This window comes from Oncorhynchus gorbuscha, linkage group LG11, assembly GCF_021184085.1.
Source record: "Oncorhynchus gorbuscha isolate QuinsamMale2020 ecotype Even-year linkage group LG11, OgorEven_v1.0, whole genome shotgun sequence".
Taxonomy (NCBI): domain Eukaryota; kingdom Metazoa; phylum Chordata; class Actinopteri; order Salmoniformes; family Salmonidae; genus Oncorhynchus; species Oncorhynchus gorbuscha.
The window spans coordinates 69,930,056-69,952,782 of NC_060183.1; the positions used below are offsets into that span (position 1 = coordinate 69,930,056).

Below are 22,727 nucleotides of genomic sequence, written 5' to 3' on the forward strand. Positions count from 1 at the left end.
ATCCACCTGACAGGCATGGCATATCAAGAAGCTGATTAAACAGCATGATCATTACACAGGTGCACCTTGTGCTGGGGGCAATGAAAGTCCACTCTAAAATGTGCAGTTTTGTCAAACAACACAATGCCACAGATGTCTCAAGTTTTGAGTGGGGGTTATGGCATGGGCAGGCATATGCTACGGACAATGAACACAATTGCATTTTATCAATGGCAATTTGAATGCACATAGATACCATGACAAGTTCCTGAGGCCCATTGTCGTGCCATTCATCCGCCGCCATCACCTCAAATTTCAGCATGATAATGCAAAGCCCCATGTTGCAAGGATCTGCACACAATTCCTGGGAGCTGAAAATGTCACCGTTTTTCCATGGCCTGCATAGTCACCAGACATTTCACCCATTGAGCACGTTTGGCATGCTCTGGATCGACGTGTACAACAGTGTGTTCCAGGTCCCGCCAATATCCAGCAACTTCGCACAGCCATTGAAGAGGGTGGGACAACGCATTTCCACTGTTCCGGAGTCCAAATGTGGCGAGCTTTACACCACTCCAGCCGACGCTTGCCATTGCGCATAGTCATCTTTGGCTTGTGTTCGGCTGCTTGGCCATTGAAACCCATTTCATGAAGCTCCCGACAGAACGGTTTTTGTGCTGATGTTGCTTCCAGAGGCAGTTTAGAACTCTGTAGTGAGTGTTGCTACCGAGGACAGACAATTTTACACGCTTCAGCACTCTGCGGTCCCGTTGTGAGCTTTTGTGGCCTACCACTTCGCGGCTGAGCCATCGTTGCTCCTAGGCATTCCACTTCACAATAACAGTACTTCCAGTTGACCGGGGGCAGCACTAGCAGGGCAGAAATTGGAGGAACTGACTTGTTGGAAAGGTGGCATCTTATGATAGGACCACGTGGAATGTCACTGTGCTCTTCAGTAAGGCCATTCTTCTGCCAATGTTTGTCTATGGAGATTGCATGGTTGTGTGCTCGTTTTTATACGGTTTATACGGTTTATGGTTTTTATATACGGTTTATGGTTTTTATATACGGTTTATGGTTGTGTGCTCGTTTTTGTGTGCTCGTTTTTGTGGCTGAAATAGCCGAATCCATTCATTTGAAGTGGTGTCCACCATCATGTGAAATTCATGGACTAGGGTCTAATGAATGTATTTCAATTGACTGATTTTCTTATATGAACTGTAACTGTAAAATCTTAGAAATTGTGGCATGTTGAGATTATATTTTTGTTGAGTATAAGTGTGTGACCCAGTCACAAAGATCCTGAATATGAATGGAAGCTGAAGAAAATAATAAATAGGGTAATCTCTTCCTCTCATAATGAAACATAATTAAACAATCAGTAAACGTCAATACAGCAGCGATACTGCCAATTCCAATGAAGCACATTTCTGTATTTACTGAGTCAGAGGATTCAAGTGTAAATGTGGGTTACAATGTGGAGCAGTGACCTACCTATGATTCAGTTCATCCAGACTGTTACCTACCTTCTGTTTGTAGAGAGAACACTTCCATGCTCGTGTTTACAAAGCAACATGGAGTTCCCTGCTTACATACGTCACACTTGATCACACAGTAAGGCACGATATCGCCTATATACCACACCCCCATCCTCTGCTGCTACAGTGGGGCAATAAAGTATTTAGTCAGCCACCAATTGTGCAAGTTATCCCACTTAAAAAGATGAGAGGCCTGTAATTTTCATCATAGGTACACTTCAACCATGACAGACAAAATGAGAAAAAAAATCCAGAAAATCACATTGTAGGATTTTTAATGAATTTATTTGCAAATTATGGTGGAAAATAAGTATTTGGTCACCTACAAACAAGCAAGATTTCTGGCTCTCACAGACCTGTAACTTCTTCTTTAAGAGGCTCCTCTGTCCTCCACTTGTTACCTGTTTGAACTTGTTATCAGTATAAAAAGACACCTGTCCACAACCTCAAACAGTCACACTCTAAACTCCACTATGGCCAAGACCAAAGAGCTGTCAAAGGACACCAGAAACAAAAGTGTAGACCTGCACCAGGCTGGGAAGACTGAATCTGCAATAGGTAAGCAGCTTGGTTTGAAGAAATCAACTGTGGGAGCAATTATTAGGAAATGGAAGACATACAAGACCACTGATAATCTCCCTCGATCTGGGGCTCCACGCAAGATCTCACCCCGTGGGGTCAAAATGATCACAAGAACGGTGAGCAAAAATCCCAGAACCACACGGTGGGACCTAGTGAATGACCTGCAGAGAGCTGGGACCAAAGTAACAAAGCCTACCATCAGTAACACACTACGCCGCCAGGGACTGAAATCCTGCAGTGCCAGACGTGTCCCCCTGTTTAAGCCAGTACATGTCCAGGCCCGTCTGAAGTTTGCTAGAGAGCATTTGGATGATCCACAAGAAGATTGGGAGAATGTCATATGGTCAGATGAAACCAAAATAGAACGTTTTGGTAAAAACTCAACTCGTCGTGTTTGGAGGACAAAGAATGCTGAGTTGCATCTAAAGAACACCATACCTACTGTGAAGCATGGGGGTGGAAACATCATGCTTTGAGGCTGTTTTTCTGCAAAGGGACCAGGACGACTGATCAGTGTAAAGGAAAGAATGAATGGGGCCATGTATCGTCAGATTTTGAGTGAAAACCTCCTTCCATCAGCAAGGGCATTGAAGATGAAACGTGGCTGGGTCTTTCAGCATGACAATGATCCCAAACACACCGCCCGGGCAACAAAGGAGTGGCTTCGTAAGAAGCATTTCAAGGTCCTGGAGTGGCCTAGCCAGTCTCCAGATCTCAACCCCATAGAAAATCTTTGGAGGGAGTTGAAAGTCTGTGTTGCCCAGCAACAACCCCAAAACATCACTGCTCTAGAGGAATCTGCATGGAGGAATGGGCCAAAATACCAGCAACAGTGTGTTGTGAAGACTCCCAGAAATGTTTGACCTCTGTCATTGCCAACAAAGGGTATATAATAAAGTATTGAGGTAAACGTTTGTTATTGACCAAATACTTATTTTCCACCATAATTTGCACATAAATTCATTAAAAATCCTACAATGGGATTTTCTGGATTTTTTTTCTCTGTCATAGTAGTTTTGTCTGTCATAGTTGAAGTGTACCTATGATGAAAATGATAGGCCTCTCATCTTTTTAAGTGGGAGAACTTGCACAATTGGTGGCTGACTAAATACTTTTTTGCCCCACTGTATATATAGCTTACTCAGATAGAGGCATGTCAATTATTCTTATTCCAGGTTCTCTATATATCTCCTCTTCTCTGAGGTCTGAGAAGCCAGGTCTAACAGCCCAGTGACTAAAGCCAGAGCTAAGGCCCTAACAGCCCAGTGACTAAAGCCAGAGCTAAGGCCCTAACAGCCCAGTGACTAAAGCCAGAGCTAAGGCCCTAACAGCCCAGTGACTAAAGCTAGAGCTAAGGCCCTAACAGCCCAGTGACTAAAGCCAGAGCTAAGGCCCTAACAGCCCAGTGACTAAAGCCAGAGCTAAGGCCCCAACAACCCAGTGACTAATCCCACACTGATTTAAAGCAGCATTACACAGGAGTCCCAGGGGCATTAACACTATAAGCTACTTACTGCAGTACTACAGGATATGGAAGGGATGATCAGCGAGGGGCTACGTGTTCTGTGGAAAATAATGAACGACGTGGAACTAACCTTCCACAGAGTTGCATTACTTTCAGGAGAACACATAGAGCCCCAAATCGATTATCCCTTTTTATACCATGTCCATAATTTAACGCATTTGCCTCTAGAAATGTGTTTATTTGTCAGTAGAAATGTGTTCAACATCCACTGAAGTAGCTAGCAAGTTTACTAGTTGCATTTTTAACCAAACAAACTGACTTGTTAGTTTAGCTAACCAAACCTGTAATGGCCTGGGTGTAGCTGGTACAGAGGAGTCAGGTACAGTGGAGTCAGGTGCAGGACAGCAGAGATGATTAATAAAAGTCACTTCACTCAAAATGACCAAATACATGTAGTAATACCAAGCCCTGCTGCACAATCAATTATATCAATTATTCCTTTAATTTACTGCTTTTCTTTATGCTAGGGCAAGACATGGGTTACACATTTAACATTACATGAATAACTTCATGTAGATTGCGTGTACGTATAGTGGTGTGTTGCAGTAGTGTTTGTCTCCTGCCTGATGTTTGTCCTCCCATCCGTGATGCAGGTGTACTGTGCCATCTGCTGCAACAGGAGATGCAAGCTAAAGTACCTGGACAAGGAGGCCCGGGTGTGTGTCGTCTGCTTCGAGACCGTACACAGGAGTAAAACACAAGGTTTGAGTGTGTTTTCGTCTAGAGCATCATACACATGTTTAAGAAGGGAGCTCTGTTGTCAGTGAATGATGCAGGGAAAGGAACACAGTTTACGTTGACTCTGAACTGCTAGCCCTATAAGGTGACTCATTCATCTTTAAACTGTTTCAACTTGGGAGTTGTCATTAACAGACCATGTCTGGAGTTGTCATTAACAGACCATGTCTGGAGTTGTCATTAACAGACCATGTCTGGAGTTGTCATTAACAGACCATGTCTGGAGTTGTCATTAACAGACCATGTCTGGAGTTGTCATTAACAGACCATGTCTGGAGTTGTCATTAACAGACCATGTCTGGAGTTGTCATTAACAGACATGGTCTGTTATATGCTGACCACACCACTCGCGTCACAAAAATATATCTAAGCATACATGTTATTGCACCCACACTCGCGCCAACCTTGCCAAGCGCTGAAATAGAAGTCAGTTCTATTTGTGACACTGAACTCAGTGCGGGTCATCTCACCATTTTTTTGTACCTTGTCAGCTCGGGGATTTGAACTTGCAACCTTCCGGTTACTAACCACTAGGCTACCCTGCTAACCACTAGGCTACCCTGCCGCCCTCATTAGTTTATAGAAGCAGATAGACGTGTCATCTCCTCATTTGCTATACCCACGTGGGTGATTGAAAGATGAACTGAGTTTGGTCAGTCGTCGTGATAACTACGAAAGTTAAATGCCAATCGTCATATAAAGTCCAAAGAAGAAAAATGGCTGGAAGGAGGAGAGATGACTAGAAACGATCTGGCTAACAGTTTTATGTGTGAATGAATTGTTGGCGTAGAGGACCTTGTGCATTTCAGGTAAAATAACAGCTCCACGTTTATATCCCAGGACAAATTAGTTAGCAACTGCAAGCTAGCTAGCTAAATTGCCATAAATGTTTAATTCTTTCAATCTGTACCCAAATGAATATGATTGGTTCAGAGTTTGTTTTGATATTTCAGCCTGCGTGTTGTGATGGTGTTTGGTGTGGGGGGACAAAATACATTTGCGCCCGTGTGGTTGGTTTGGGTACGGTGTTAGAAGAGTCGCTTTATAAAGGTTCATCATATCTAGAGCAATACATGACTGATGAATAGCCCTGTTTTTTAGATGGAAGTTGTTGTGCTTGTTTGTGGCATGGTCACAGTGTAGCAAACGTCACTAGCCGTTAAATGCTTGCTTCCTCCATCCTTGTTTTCTCAATTTATCTCAAAGCTCATTGGATGAGAGGACCTAATGTCCCTCTCTTGGACCTCCTCTAATTGGCTTTCTGAGGAATTGAGGAAGCAAGGACTTAACAGCAAGTGAAGTTTTCAGACGCAGCCTAAGAATGATCAGTGAAGTTACATGTGCATTGTAATCTCAAGGCTAAAATGGCTACCTTGTATCAGAGAGCCTAGTGCCTAAAGTGCTTTCTTACACAGCCTGCGTGAAAGTGTTTACTTTGTTTGAGTGTGTCTGTGTGGGACGGCGTAAAAACTTAAGATCAGGTTGTGTAAGAGTATGTGTGATTGTGTTTTTGTGTGTGTGTGTGTGTGTGTGTGTGTGTACGTGTGTGTGTGCGCCCCTGTCTCTCTGTGTGTCTGCTTTCTCCAATCTCCTGCTCTACTGAACAACGACTCTAGCCTTCACTGGGAGACTGAGCTGCTATAGAAACAAAATGGCTAGAACCTCCATCCCCATTGAAAACAATGCTTTTCTATGTGCTCGCAGATCACTACTAACCAGTGATTTACGTTGCTCTATGCTGTTATTGGTGAGTGGAGATAAATTATGTGGAATTAAAAAGCGTTTTTGTTCTATGCATCCCTTCTCTATGGTTCTGCTTCCCCAGTCAGGTGATGAAGGACTTTATCCTCTCCAGAGACTGAGCTGAGGTTAGAGTCAGGACATTATGACTGGTGCAGAGAGGATGGGGAGAGAGAGAGGATGGGGAGAGAGAGAGGATGGGGAGAGAGAGAGAGGGTGGGGGGGAGGATGGGGGAGAGAGGATGGGGGATAGAGGGATGGGGGAGAGAGAGGATGGGGAGAGAGAGAGGATGGGGAGAGAGAGGATGGGGAGAGAGAGAGGATGGGGAGAGAGAGAGGGTGGGGGGAGAGGGATGGGGGAGAGAGGATGGGGGAGAGAGAGGATGGGGGAGAGAGAGGATGGGGGAGAGAGAGGATGGGGGGAGAGAGAGGAGGGGGAGAGGATGGGGAGAGAGAGAGGGTGGGGGAGAGAGAGGAGGGGGAGAGAGAGAGGGTGGGGGGAGAGAGGATGGGGGAGAGAGGATGGGGGAGAGAGGATGGGGGAGAGAGGATGGGGGAGAGAGAGGGTGGGGGAGAGAGGATGGGGGAGAGAGAGGATGTGGTCCTTCTGTAGCTCAGTTGGTTAGAGCTTGTAACGCCAGGGTAGTGGGGTCGATCCCGGGACCACCCATACGTAGAATGTATGCACACATGACTGTAAGTCGCTTTGGATAAAAGCGTCTGCTAAATGGCATATATTATTATTTATTATTATTATATTAGGATGGGGAGAGAGAGAGGATGGGGAGAGAGAGAGGATGGGGAGAGAGAGAGGGTGGGGGGAGAGGGTGGGGGAGAGAGAGGATGGGGGAGAGAGAGGGTGGGGGGAGAGAGGATGGGGGAGAGAGAGGATGGGGAGAGAGAGAGGATGGGGAGAGAGAGAGGATGGGGAGAGAGAGAGGGTGGGGGGAGAGAGGATGGGGGAGAGAGAGGAGGGGGAGAGAGAGCTAACTAGTTATGGCTGAGAGGAGTCAGGACGTTGGTGTGTGTCCTTGACTGTGAGTGTGGGACTGGAGCCACCTGACGCAGTGAGAGTGTGATACACACACACACACACACACACACACACACACACACACACACACACACACACACACACACACACACACACACACACACACACACACACACACACACACACACACACACACACACACACACACACACACACACACACACACACACACACACACACACACAGCACCTTGACTCCCTTTCTGGCACAGACACACATACTCCGAGCTTCTCTGCGGTCCAGGGACAGGCTGGTGTGACTATTCTATTCTCGGCTCCTTGTCTGCTGTGTGAGTCTGGTAGAGATTGCGTGTGAAGGAGAGAGGGGGCCGTCTACTTTGCTTGGACCTGTGAGTGCTGGGACAGAGTGATGCTCCCTCCCTCCCTCCCTCCATCCCCCCCTCATTGCTCTCATCAGTATGGGGAGCAGCCTGTGAGGTTCTCAGTACACCCCCCTGCCTGCCTGGAGTCTGCGGCTAACGCAGCTAACGGCCCAGTGGGGCTAACAGAGCTAGCTTCAGTCACTAGCATCTACTGTAACAAGGCTAATATAGTTAGCTTTAGCTAATACAGACAATTTACATTCAGCTAACTGGGGCTAGCGTCAGTAAGGCTAAGTAGGTTAGCGTGACCAAGGGGACTGTCTTACCTGGGAGTTTGGAGGAGTGAAGACGAGGAAAAGGTAAGATGGGAACGGACTTTTGTAAAAAGAGAAGGAGAAACTTGATGCTCTAGCTCATACTGCTTTATCTGTTACCATCTCATTCTCTCTCATACTGGTTTATCTGTTACCATCTCATTGCCTCTCATACTGGTTTATCTGTTACCATCTCATTCTCTCTCATACTGGTTTATCTGTTACCATCTCATTGCCTCTCATACTGGTTTATCTGTTACCATCTTATTGCCTCTCATACTGGTTTATCTGTTACCATCTCATTGCCTCTCATACTGGTTTATCTGTTACCATCTCATTCTCTCTCATACTGGTTTATCTGTTACCATCTCATTCTCTCTCATACTGGTTTATCTGTTACCATCTCATTCTCTCTCATACTGGTTTATCTGTTACCATCTGGTTCATCTGTTACTCTCATCATACTGGTTTATCTGTTACCATCTCATTCTCTCTCATACTGGTTTATCTGTTACCATCTCATTCTCTCTCATACTGGTTTATCTGTTACCATCTCATTCTCTCTCATACTGGTTTATCTGTTACCATCTCATTCTCTCTCATACTGGTTTATCTGTTACCATCTCATTCTCTCTCATACTGGTTTATCTGTTACCATCTCATTCTCTCATACTGGTTTATCTGTTACCATCTCATTCTCTCTCATACTGGTTTATCTGTTACCATCTCATTCTCTCTCATACTGGTTTATCTGTTACCATCTCATTCTCTCTCATACTGGTTTATCTGTTACCATCTCATTCTCTCTCATACTGGTTTATCTGTTACCATCTCATTCTCTCTCATACTGGTTTATCTGTTACCATCTCATTCTCTCTCATACTGGTTCATCTGTTACCATCTCATTCTCTCTCATACTGGTTTATCTGTTACTATCTCATTCTCTCTCATACTGGTTTATCTGTTACTATCTCATTGCCTCTCATACTGGTTTATCTGTTACCATCTCATTCTCTCTCATACTGGTTTATCTGTTACCATTTTATTCTCTCTCATACTGGTTTATCTGTTACTATCTTATTCTCTGTATGTATGTGGTGCGCAACGTGGAGAACTTTCTGCTTGATGTCTCAAACACACACACACACACACACACACACACACACACACACACACACACACACACACACACACACACACACACACACACACACACACACACACACACACACACACACACACACACACACACACACACACACACACACACACACACACACACACGGCATTCATGCTGCTTACATACACACGCACTGAATGTATTTCAGGTCATGTCTGTGTTTATCTGTATGGGCTTGTTGAGTCTACTCCCAGCTTGGTGAAGGACACTGACTGCTAACGTTGTTATGCTGTGTCATTCTGTCAGTCTGAGATCAAGGTGAAACTCTTCAACAGTCTGAAACTCTTCAACTGTCTGTAGGTGTGCGTGTGACTTCCTGTTCCAGTGTTTGTGTATGTGTTCCAGTGTATGTGTGTGTCCCTGTGTGTGTTTGTGTGTTCTACAGGTAGCCTGACAGACTGTTAGCTTGGGCCAGTCCAACCAGGTTGATAAAGATCATATGACGTTACATCACTATAATGCAGTCCAGAGCCCAGTCAGCACTTCTCTCCTCCCCCCATGAGGTCATCACTCACTTTCCTTAAATCATCTACTCTCTCTCTCTTCTCTCTCTCTCTCTCTCTCTCTCTCTCTCTCTCTCTCTCTCTCTCTCTCTCTCTCTCTCTCTCTCTCTCTCTCTCTCTCTCTCTCTCTCTCTCTCTCTCTCTCTCTCTCTCTCTCTCTCTCATATATATATAATATATATATATATCTCACCCTCTCTATATTTCTCACCCTCTCTCTCTATATCTCACCCTCTTTATCTCTATATCTCACCATCTCTATATCTCACCTTCTCTCTCTATATTTCTCACCCTCTCTCTCTATATCTCACCCTCTCTCTCTATATATCTCACCCTCTCTATATCTCACCCTCTCTCTCTATATTTCTCACCCTCTCTCAAAATCTCACCCTCTCTCTCTATATTTCTCACCCTCTCTCTCTATATCTCACCCTCTCTCTCTATATTTCTCACCCTCTCTCTCTATATCTCACCCTCTCTCTCTATATTTCTCACCCTCTCTCTCTATATCTCACCCTCTCTCTCTATATATCTCACCCTCTCTATATATCACCCTCTCTCTCTATATTTCTCACCCTCTCTCTCAAAATCTCACCCTCTCTCTCTATATTTCTCACCCTCTCTATATCTCACCCTCTCTCTCTCTATTTCTCACCCCCTCTCTCTATATATATCTCACCCTCTCTCTCTATATATCTCACCCTCTCTATATTTCACCCTCTCTCTCTATATATCTCACCCTCTCTATATCTCACCCTCTCTCTATATATACACTGCTCAAAAAATAAAGGGAACACTTAAACAACACAATGTAACTCCAAGTCAATCACACTTCTGTGAAATCAAACTGTCCACTTAGGAAGCAACACTGATTGACAATACATTTCACATGCTGTTGTGCAAATGGAATAGACAACAGGTGGAAATTATAGGCAATTAGCAAGACACCCCCAATAAAGGAGTGGTTCTGCAGGTGGTGACCACAGACCACTTCTCAGTTCCTTTGCTTCCTGGCTGATGTTTTGGTCACTTTTGAATGCTGGCGGTGCTTTCACTCTAGTGGTAGCATGAGACGGAGTCTACAACCCACACAAGTGGCTCAGGTAGTGCAGCTCATCCAGGATGGCACATCAATGCGAGCTGTGGCAAGAAGGTTTGCTGTGTCTGTCAGCGTAGTGTCCAGAGCATGGAGGCGCTACCAGGAGACAGGCCAGTAAGAATATTTCATTCATTCAGATCTAGGAAGTGTTATTTTAGTGTTCCCTTTATATTTTTGAGTGGTGTACACCCTCTCTCTATATATCTCACCCTCTTTCTCTATATATCTCACCCTCTTTCTCTCTATCTCTCACCCTCTCTATATAACTCACCCTCTCTCTATATATATCTCACCCTCTATATAACTCACCCTCTCTCTATATATATCTCACCCTCTCTATATAGCTCACCCTCTCTCTCTATATATATATCTCACCCTCTCTCTCTATACAGTGGGGCAAAAAAGTATTTAGTCAGCCACCAATTTTGCAAGTTCTTCAACTTAAAAAGATGCGAGGCCTGTAATTTTCATCATAGGTACACTTCAACTATGACAGAAAAAATGAGAAAAAAAATCCAGAAAATCACATTGTAGGATTTTTTATGAATTTATTTGCAAATTATGGTGGAAAATAAGTATTGCAGGTAACCATCGTTGACAGAGGAAGAACAATGATTTCAAGCACCACCCTTCTTTTGAAGCTTCCAGTCTGTTATTCGAACTCTATCAGCATGACAGAGTGATCTCCAGCCTTGTCCTCGTCAACACTCACACCTGGTCCTTTTGTGGCAGGACTGAAATGCAGTGGAAATGTTTTTTGGTGATTCAGTTCATTTTCATGGCAAAGAGGGACTTTGCAATTCATTTGATCACTCTTCATAACATTCTGGTGTATATGTAAATTGCCATCATACAAACTGAGGCAGCAGACTTTGTGAAAATTAATATTTGTGTCATTCTCAAAACTTATGGCCACGACTGTACCTACCTGTCTCTCCCCTCCCTCTCCCCTCTAGCCCAGGCGCTGGAGCGTATGAGGAGTCCACCAGGTCCGAGCCCCAACCCCAACGTCCCGTCAGAGTACTGCAGCACCATCCCCCCCCTGCAGCAGGCCCGGGCTGCAGGCACCCTCAACTCCCCTCCGCCCACCGTCATGGTGCCTGTCTCCGTGCTCAAAAACCCTGGCAGCGATGGTACGTATGCAACCCTACATGGGCCGCTGTAGTCGCTAGTTGTGTAACAGTAGTCCCAAAAGCGTAAACATCCGGGTACTCTCCATAGAATAGCTTATTCAGCCACAGTTTGGTTATGATTACATTTTTTATTTATTTATTTTTTTAATTCTGATTTTCTATTTTCTGTTTGTTTCACATTTATATAAATTTTGACACTCTAATCTAAACAACAGTTTAAATGAAAGGGAAAGTGACAGAAGTTCCTGTCCCTGTGTGGTGCTTGTGTCAGGTTGTCCTCGTGAGCAGAAGCGTGTGTGGTTTGCAGATGGCATCCTGCCCAATGGAGAGGTGGCCAACACCACCAGGCTCTCTGTGACTGGCAGGAGGGGCTCCCAGGAGTCCAGCCCTGTCACACCTGACCCACCTACGGTAAGAGGCATCATACACACACACTGAGACACATGTATGTGGCTAGACCCCACACAGAAACACACATAAAGAGCACATACACATGTAACCTGGACACATACATACATTTATCTCTATTTCTGTCTGTTAATACGTCTATTCATCCATATCTTATCCGTCTGTGTCCTCCAGGCTGGCAGCAGAGTGTCCCCTGGCTCTGCAGCGGTGTCGGAGGGTGGTGTGTCGGCCTCAGTCGAGGTGGTGCGCCCCCCAGTGTCAGGACCCTGGGACTACAGCCTACTGTGTGGGGTGGGGGGCTGTGTAGAGAGGTGCCCCAGTCTGCTGCCAGAGGATGAGGAGGGCTTGCCACCTCTACTCATCACCACCGGAGAGGAGGAAGGAGGAGGGGATCTATTGGTGGAGGAGCGCCCCGCCCCCTGCCAGATCCTTCTCCTATTGGAGGAGGGAGGGCCGCGACCTTTGACCTTTGTCCTCAACGCAAACCTGCTGGTCAACATCAAACTGGTCACCTGTGAGTTGAACACCCATCTCTTCCTGGGGTACATCTCAATAATGTGAAGTGTCTTCCTCTTGTCTCCTTTCCTTCATCTGCACTGATCTGTAAAGACGGGACAAGTGAAACAATGTAGCCTACCCGATGCCTACTGGGGGCTAGCTTTCACCTGTCCAATTCTTTCAGATCAGTTCTTATTAAAGCAAAGGTGACAAGGAGAGAGTATTGCGATGTACCCCTAGGCCCATTCTAAAAATGAATGTGTATCCTGTGTGTATCTCTGTTATTTTTATCAGATTGTGGTTATAGGTGTTTTGCAGGCAATGTGTGTCTGTATTTGTCTGTGTATCCTCACTGTGTGTATGTCTACTGTGCTGTAGACTGCTGTAGGAAGTGCTGGTGTCTGGGCTCCAGTGGTCTACAGACTGTGGGACAGAGGGAGGTGGTGTTCATCCTGGAGGTTCTGCCAGAGGAGAGGGCTCTGCCCAAAGACCTGTTCACACTCTACCTCTCCATCTACCAGGACGCACAGAGAGGTAACACACATACCAGGACACCCACACACACACACACATACGCACTCTGTCACGCCTCTCCATCTACCAGGACGCACAGAGAGGTAACACACACACACACACACACACACACACACACACACACACACACACACACACACACACACACACACACACACACACACACACACACACACACACACACACACACACACACACACACACACACACACACTCTGTCACGCCTCTCCATCTACCAGGACGCACAGAGAGGTAACACACTAACCAGGACACCCACACACACACACACACACACACATACGCACTCTGTCACACCACTCCATCTACCAGGACACCTAGAAAGCCACACACACACACACTGCCCACTATGTGTCTCTCCCTCCTCACCTCCAGGGAAGTATGTAGAGGAGCTGGGCAACGTGGCATTCACAGGTAGTTTCCTGGGGAGTAAGGAGCACGGCGGCGTGCTGTTTTACTCCCCTACCTTCCAGCCCCTGGAGGGCCTCTGTCTGCCCCCACAGCCCTTCCTCTGTGGTCTGCTCATCCAGAGGCTGGAGGTGCCCTGGGCCAAGGTGTTCCCCCTCAGACTGCTGCTACGGCTGGGAGCAGAACACAGTGGTGAGCCCCCAACAGTTACTAGCCTGTCGAAGTTCAGTGGAAATAAATACACTCAGTATACAAAACATTATGAACACCTGCTCTTTCCAACACTTAGACTGATTAGGTGAATCCAGGTGAAAGCTATTGATGTCACTTGTTGAATCCACTTCAATCAGTGTAGATGAAGGGGAGTAGACAGGTGAAAGAATGATTTTTAAGCCTTGAGACAACTGAGACATGGATTGTGTATGTGTTCCATTCAAAGACAAAAGATTTAACTGCCTTTGAACGGGGTATGGTAGTAGGTGCCAGGCGCACTTGTTAGTATCAAGAATTGCAACGCTGCTGGGTTTTTCACGCTCAACAGTTTCCCGTGTGTATCAATAATGGTCCACACCCAAAGGACATCCAGCCAACTTGACACAACTGTTGGAAGCATTGGAGTCAACAGGGGCCATCATCCCTGTAGAACGCTTTCAACACCTTGTAGAGTCTGTCGTGAATGCAAAAGGGGGGGTGCAATTAAATATTAGGAAGGTATCCTTAATGTTTTGTACACTCAGTGTACACTATATATACAAAAGTATGTGGACGCCCCTTCAAATTAGTGTATTTGGCTATTTCAGCCATACCCATTGCTGACAGGTGTATAAAATCGAGCACACAGCCATGCAATCTCCATTGACATTAGAATGGCCTTACCGAAGAGCTCAGTGAATTTGAACGTGGCACCGTCATAGGATGCCACCTTTCCAACAAGTCAGTTGGTCAAATTTCTGCCCTGCTAGAGCTTCCCCGGTCAACTGTAAGTGCTGTTATGGTGATGTGGAAATGTCTAGGAGCAACAGCGGCTCAGCCGCGAAGTGGTAGGCCACACAAGCTCACAGAACGGGACCGCCGAGTGCTGAAGCACGTAGCGTGTATAAATCCTCTCTCCTCGGTTGCAACTCTCACTACCGAGTTCCAAACGGCCTCTGGAAGCAACGTCAGCACAAGAAGCAACGTCAGCCGAAGAACTGTTCGTCGGGAGCTTCATGAAATTTGTTTTCCGTGGCCGAGCAGCCGTACACAAGCCTCAAATCACCAAACATTGGCTGGAGTGGTGTAAAGCTCGCCGCCATTGGACTCTGGAGCAGTGGAAACACATTCTCTGGAGTGATGAATCACGCTTCCCCATCTGGCAGTCCGAAGGACGAATCTGGGTTTGGTGGATGCCAGGAGAACGCTACCTGCCCCAACGCATAGTGCCAATTGTAAAGTTTGGTGGAGGAGGAACAATGGTCTGGGGCTGTTTTTCATGGTTCGGGCCCCTTAGTTCCAGTGAAGGGGAAATCTTAATGCTACTGCTTAGAATAACATTCTAGACAATTCTGTGATTTCAACATTGTGGCAACAGTTTAGGTAAGGGCCGTTCCTGTTTCAGCATGACAATGCCCCCGTGCACAAAGCGAGGTCCATACAGAAATGGTTTGTCAAGATCTGTGTGGAAGAACTTGACAGAGCCCTGACCTCAACACAATCAAACACATTTGGGATTAATTGGAAGACCGACTGTGAGCCAGGCCTAATCGCCCAACATCAGTGCCCGACCTAACTAATGCTCTTGTTGCTGAATGGAAGCAAGTCCCCACAGCAATATTCCAACATCTAGTAGAAAGCCTTCCCAGAAGAGTGGAGGCTGTTATAGCAGCAAAGCGGGACCAACTCCATATTAATGCCCATGATTTTGGAATGAGATGTTCGACAAGCAGGTGTCCACATTTGGTCATGTAGTGTTCATGGTAATTCGTTTTAGAAGGCTTTTCACTTTGACTGGTTTTCAAAGTCAAAATCTGTTTTGATAGCTGTTTCAAACTTTTGAACTTGATATCTGCTGTAGACTGGAGGCTACTGCGATCACCACTGCTTTCACTTTACACACGTGCCCATAACTTACAATAATGACATGGTGAAATAATAATGAAATGATTATAACAAGTGGTTAGATGAATGTGGAGCCTGATTCTAATGACCTTTGTGTTTTTTTGCAGTGTACCCCAGCACTCTGGTCAGCGTCCGCTTCAGAGAAACTGTGTTCAGAGAGACAGGACACACCATCATGAACCTGTTGGCTGTAAGTACTGAAAACACACACACACACACACATGGTTATAAAGAATAGCTGGAGTCTTTTATTGTAAATCTCATGTATTTTAGAGTATTTCCTTTTCTTTTAGCAATTTGATCACTGTGAAGCATTGATAATAACCATTCACATCACACTGAAGCCAGGCAGTAAATGTAGGTCTCTAGCCCTGATGTAAAGTTGAGATCCGTCTCGCTGATCGTCTGTGATGATCACTGAGCCATATGCTGTGCAGTGTGTTTTCCCACAGGAGGCCAGCCAATATTGCTATATTGTAATTATTTCACCACTATGGCCTATTTATTGCCTTACCTCCCTTATCCTACCTCATTAGCACACACTGTATATAGACTTTCTCTATTGTATTATTGACTGTATGTTTGTTTATTCCATGTGTAACTCTGTGTTGTTGTTTGTGTCGCACTGCTTTGCTTTATCTTGGCCAGGTTCCAGTTGTAAATGAGAACTTGTTCTCAACTAACCTAACTGGTTAAATAAAGGTGAACTAAAAATAAATAAATAAAATTTAGAGACAGAGGACCGAAATGACACACAGAGCTAGATCAGGTCTCTGATGGGAGAACATACTGCAGTAGTTTGGTTCCCTGCCAGCTGTTGTCTGGCGGAAGGAGAGGGGAGCCTTTAGTGGTCTCAGGTGGTACAGCAGTTAGGTTTGCTGCCTTCAGAACACATGAACGAACCTCTCTCTCTCACTCACTCACTCACTCACTCACTCACTCACTCACTCACTCACTCACTCACTCACTCACTCACTCACTCACTCACTCACTCACTCACTCACTCACTCACTCACTCACTCACTCACTCACACACAGTGTGTCATTTCTGTCCAATAATGACTTTAAAGAGTAGTGTAGGCCACATACTATTAATGTCCCCAAAATAAACCGGTGACGTGTGTGTTTTGATCATTCACAGGACCTGAGGAACTACCAGTACAGTCTGCCTGCTGTGGAGGGTCTGAGGATCCACATGGAGATGGGCCACAGCTACATTGACATTCCCAAGAGCAGCTTCCCTGAGGTTAGACCAATGTGTGTGTGTCTCAGGGTTCCCAGGAAAACACCATTCTAAACAGCGCACATGATGCGAGCAGTTCCATAGCCTATGTGACAGAGATGAACATCTCTTTTAGAAATGTTGAAAGGGAAGATATAAAGAACAACAAGCATGGGTTGTGAATATGACAAGGGTTGTGAATATGACAAGGGTTGTGAATATGACAAGGTTTGTGCCTTTAGATGCTGGAGAAAGTTGATTTAAAAACCAATAGAACATGATAAATACTGTTTTGAATGTCATTTGAGGAAGTACAGTGCCTTGCGAAAGTATTCGGCCCCCTTGAACTTTGCGACCTTTTGCCACATTTCAGGCTTCAAACATAAAGATATAAAACTGTATTTTTTTTGTGAAGAATCAACAACAAGTTGGACACAATCATGAAGTGGAACGACATTTATTGGATATTTCAAACTTTTTTAACAAATCAAAAACTGAAAAATTGGGCATGCACTGTATATATAAAATAATTCCATAATTCTTATGTTCGGAATTTGAAACAAAGAAAGTCCTTGTTTTAAACAATTATGTTTAAATAGTTTGAGAAAAGCTGACTGCCTCCACCCGGGGGGGTAGCCCTATTTGGTAAATGACAAAATGCATATTATGGCAAGAACAGCTCAAATAAGCAAAGAGAAATGACAGTCCATCATTACTTTAAGACATGAAGGTCAGTCAAAATGGAAAAGGTTTCTTAAAGTGCAGTTGCAAAAACCATCAAGGGCTATGATGAAACTGGGTCTTATGAGGACCGCCACAGGAATGGAAGACCCAGTTACCTCTGGTGTAGAGGATACGTTCATTAGAGTTACCAGCCTCAGAAATTAATGCCCAAATAAATGCTTCACAGAGTTCATGTAAGAGACACATCTCAACATCAGCTGTTCAGAGGCGACTGTGTGAATCAGGCCTTCATGGTCGAATTTCTGCAAAGAAACCACTACTAAAGGACACCAAGAAGAAGAAGAGACTTACTTGGGACAAGAAAGACAAGCAATGGACATTAGACCGGTGGAAATCTGTCCTTTGATCTTGAGTCCAAATTGGAGATTTTTGGTTCCAACTGCCGTGTCTTTGTGAGATGAGGTGTGAGTGGACAGATGTTTTCCACGTGTATTTCCCACCGCAAAGCATGGAGGAGGAGTTGTTATGGTGTGTGGGTACTTTGCTGGGGACACTGTGTGATTTATTTATCATTCAAGGCACACTTAACCAGTATGGCTTCCACAGAATTCTGCAGTGATACGCCATCCCATTTGTTTTGAGCTTGGTCCCACTATCATTTGTTTTTCAACAGGGCAATGACCCAACACTGACCCAGGTTGTGTAAGGGCTATTTTACCAAGAAGGAGAGCGATGGCGGCAGGTAGTCTAGTGGTTGAGTGTTGGACTAGTAACCAAAAGGTTGCAAGATTGAATCCCGAGCTTACAAAGTAAAAATCTGTCATTCTGCCCCTGAACAAGGCAGTTATTAACCCACTGTTCCTAGGCCGTCATTGAAAATAAGAATTTGTACTTAACTGACTTGCCTCGTTAAATAAAGATAAAATAAAATAAATATTTGTTTTAAATGGAGTGCTGCAATAGATGACCTGGCCTCCACAATCCCCCCGACCTCAACCAAATTGAGATGGTTTGGGATGAGTCGGACCGCAGAGTTAAAGAAAAGCAGCCAACAAGTGCTCAGCATATGTGGGAACTTCTTCAAGACTAGTGGAAATGCATTCCAGGTGAAGCTGGTTGACAGAATGCCAAGAGTCTGCATAGCTGATATCAAGGCAAAGGGTGGCTATTTGAAGAATCTCAAATATAAAATATATTTTGAATTATTTAAAACTTTTTTGGTTACTACATGGTTCTATTTCTGTTATTTCATAGTTTTGATGTCTTCACCTATACATTGTAGAATAACAGTGTTTTTATAACTTTTGACCGGTAGTGTATATGTGCGTGTTTTCCAGATGCTGAAGGTTGTGAATGCGTCTAACGAGCATGTGATCAGTGTGGGTGCCGGGTTCAGCTCAGAGGCTGACTCTCACCTGGTCTGTTTCCAGAACAACGAGGGCACCTATCAGACCCAGGCCAACAGCCAGCCTGGCAAGACACGCACAGGTCAGTAACAACCCAGATTGCCCACTAGAGGTCAGAATAAACTGTTTGTTTATTTTGCTTCAGAAACCAGGGTTGTGTTCATTAGAGCAAAATCTAAAATGTTTTGCAACAGAAAATGATAAAGAATGTTTCTTATTGGACAACGACATGTAGCCCACCCCTGTTTCAGTCAGAGTTTTTTTCCTATTTGGTGGATAATGAATACGTCCCACATATGAAGCAGGTGTTTATTTTGCAGTTGTGGTCTTGACTAGTTGAAACATTAAGTAGTCCTTGCTTGTCATTCTGTTTGTTAAAACATATTATTTGTAATTAAATGAAAGAATATACTTGATTTGTGTCTTTGTCTTTTATCAGTACCAAACCAGAATTCAAACGAAATGGGTAAATCTGCTGGGATTTTATCTATGATATTCTGTTATTCTAACCAGTGTATTATTGTGTTATTCTATAGTGACGGGGGCCAGCTTCGTGGTGTTCAACGGGGCCCTGAAGGCCTCGTCAGGCTTCATCGCCAAGTCAAGCATCGTGGAGGACGGCCTGATGGTTCAGATCCCCCCAGAGACCATGGAGGCCCTGCGTGCCGCCCTGAGGGGGCAGACTGACTTCCACATCCCCTGTGGCAAGGCTGACGGAGGGGAGCTCCGGGACAATGTCACCGTCCGCTGGATTGACTGGAGTTCCCCCGTCAACGCTGGGTAAGGGATATGATACACACCAAAACATACAGACTCATATACACATAATGGGGATCTTCTCCCTGGTGCATGATTGGTCAATACATGAATTTATGTATTTATGTCCCTGTAGAGTGACCAGTGGTGTAGACAGGAAACCTCTAGAGGGGGTCCACAGTGTGAGGATGCAGCAGGACACAGAATTTGAGTCGGACGGACGCACCATCAGGTGTACTGAGGTAGGACACAAGCACACAGGTCATATATACAGACATGGAGTTCTGTTCACCTTCTGAGTCACATCTCTCTGAAACACACACTTGTAAACACACACATTCAGTCACTTAAACCTGTCTGTCTGTACCTGTCGAACGCCATCCTTCTGTCTGTCTCTCCCTCCAGGTGTTCTACTGGCTGAAGAGTCCAGACATGTCCCTGTCTGCGGTGCTGCCGTCCTGCAGTGTGTTCCACAGGGAGATGGCTGTGGCCAGCTGTAGTGCTCTGACCCCTCACCTCTCTGTCCTCTCAGCCAGCGGCATCAACTCCCTCGCCCTCAGAGTCTCTACACACACTGACATGGTAACTAATGTACTAACACACTGTAATGCTATGAAAGGGTATCACTTTGTGACAAATGTAGAGAGCTATAAAAACATTTGGTTGATTTAATATTCTAGAAACGAGACCCACTGGAGCCAAACAAAACTGTAAGGATATTAAGGATCTTAACTGAAGTGTGTGTATGTGTGTGTGTGTGTGTGTGTGTGTGTGTGTGTGTGTGTGTGTGTGTGTGTGTGTGTGTGTGTGTGTGTGTGTGTGTGTGTGTGTGTGTGTGTGTGTGTGTGTGTGTCAGGTGGAGTACCAGGCCGGTTCAGGAGGCAGGCTCCTACCCCAGCGCTATATGAACGAGCTAGACAGCGCTCTGATCCCCGTCATCCACGGAGGTTCAGCAAGAGTGCCACAGACAGCCATGGACATGGAGTTTATCTTCTACATCACACACACTGTCTAACACACACAGTCTCGCACATGGAAACACAAAAACTGTTAAACACTGTACGTGCCATCACACACACACACACACACACACACACACACACACACACACACACACACACACACACACACACACACACACACACACACACACACACACACACACACACACACACACACACACACACACACACACAGCCTGGATGTCTTTCCTCAAAGTAAAAGGCTGGAGCTCAGAGGACCTTGGACAAACTGACAGAGCCTGAGTACACAAACAGCCAATCAGGCGTGGCTAATAACTGAACTGAAGACACACGCCGCCAACGGCAGGACATTCCCACAGAGTCTCTCTCTGAAGGCCTTAGAATAGAGATGTAGGTCTTTGTTCCAGGATGGACAGTGGAGAAACTGGAACAGTGAAATGGCTTTAAGTCTGAGAAACATTATGAATGCTGCTTTAACCCACGAGGCCAAACATTTAGCACAAATAACAACAACAATCCCAAAAAGAATGAACTCTCCTGAAACTGACTTTTCTCATCTCTTCCTGCTCTGCCTTGATTTCTCACTGGCATCTGTCTGTCAGCCAGCCAAGGAACACCTTGTTGAATGTTTCCAACCGACACTGTCAACAAACTGCTTTCTTTTCTCTACTCTTCTTTTCATCTATTTACTGTATATTTAGAATGACCACATGGCAAATCAGTGACGAATTATATTGAAGTTACTTGATTGACAGCTGTATGCCAAGCTTGAGAAGAGCAGCATGACATGAGACACTGATGTGCTTTGTAGAAGTTTCTAGATAAACTGTTATTTGAGGATGTGAGCGCTATTTTAGAATGAGTAAATTCTAGAATGGCGTTTTGAACTTCTTCTCTCTTCATCGGCAGAATGCAGAGTCTTGTTTAGCAGACCAGTGGTCTCTCCAGTTGTGTGTTATATGTGGGGAATTCTCGGACAACCCTCACTGTCTCGTCCAAATCTATAGAAATTATATCAAGCTTTTTAAGCTTAAAGTACTATTTTTTTTGGAACCGTTACGTAAATGGAATTGATGTTCGTATTTTTGATAGGACGTTAGCTAGCTGAGTCACTTTCGCAGGTGTCGTGCAAATGAGGCCTGAGGAGCACAGAAAAAAAACAATGGACAAGAGTTTCCCCTGATGAGGAACACTGTAAAGGAATTAAAAGTTCCCTCCACATTTTGTCTGTTATTAGCTGCCCTAGAAAGCCTTGAACCAGCCAGACACATTATTCAACAATATCACCGATACTGACTGATGTTATTGACATGGTCCAATCTTACTGATGAAGGTGAGTGTTAATGTAACATTGATCTATATAAATTCCTATTGATGCATATGACTGACGTTGATTGACCATATCTTCATTTCTCATCGTGTTGTGTTGCGGCACTCTTAAAACCCTCTAGAGTCGACATAATAAGTAACATAAATTCCCCATCAACATCCTTCAATTTAAACTAGAGATATCTGATATCTCATTCCACCGCATCTGCCTATGGCGGCCTTCCGCGTCTACGGTGAAAGGTGGCAGAGCTACAGCGGTGTTTGTCAGACCATGAGACATCCCAAAAATCAGTCTCACGAAAACGTCTGTAACGTCCAAACGGTTTGCCCACTATGGAAAAGGGAGATGAGAGAGGCCTGACATTTTCATCACAGGTACACTTCAACTATGACAGACAAAATGAGGGGGGAAAAACCCCAGAAAATCACATTGTAGGATTTGTAATGAATTTATTTGCAAATTATGGTGGAAAATAAGTATTTGGTCACCTACAAACAAGATTTCTGGCTCTCACAGACCTGTAACTTCTTTAAGAGGCTCCTCTGTCCTCCACTCGTTACCTGTATTAATGGCACCTGTTTGAACTTGTTATCAGTATAAAAGACACCTGTCCACAACCTCAAACAGTCGCACTCTAAACTCCACTATGGCCAAGACCAAAGAGCCGTCAAAGGAC

General features: G+C 44.9%; 1 protein-coding gene across 3 annotated transcripts in view; it reads left to right on the forward strand.

Annotated features, from left to right (window-relative positions):
* Positions 1-22,502, forward strand: part of LOC123989334 (zinc finger FYVE domain-containing protein 16-like) — a 34,434-nt gene extending 11,932 nt beyond the window's left edge. Inside the window, exons 4-17 of one of the 3 annotated variants that reach the window (XR_006830554.1) lie at positions 4,218-4,326; positions 11,531-11,707; positions 11,979-12,118; positions 12,290-12,629; positions 12,992-13,147; positions 13,541-13,765; positions 15,778-15,860; positions 16,812-16,916; positions 18,914-19,064; positions 19,519-19,762; positions 19,875-19,980; positions 20,144-20,320; positions 20,595-20,808; positions 20,881-22,502. Coding sequence is in view for 2 of the 3 variants with exons in the window: in XM_046290272.1 (XP_046146228.1) it covers positions 4,218-4,326; positions 11,531-11,707; positions 11,979-12,118; positions 12,290-12,629; positions 12,992-13,147; positions 13,541-13,765; positions 15,778-15,860; positions 16,812-16,916; positions 18,914-19,064; positions 19,519-19,762; positions 19,875-19,980; positions 20,144-20,320; positions 20,595-20,753 (2,172 nt within the window). In the remaining variant the exon portion in view is untranslated. Of the gene's footprint in view, positions 1-4,217; positions 4,327-11,530; positions 11,708-11,978; positions 12,119-12,289; positions 12,630-12,991; positions 13,148-13,540; positions 13,766-15,777; positions 15,861-16,811; positions 16,917-18,913; positions 19,065-19,518; positions 19,763-19,874; positions 19,981-20,143; positions 20,321-20,594 lie in introns of all 3 variants that reach the window. The other 2 variants (XM_046290273.1, XM_046290272.1) reach the window with 2 other exon arrangements.
* The last annotated feature ends 225 nt before the right edge of the window (positions 22,503-22,727 follow it).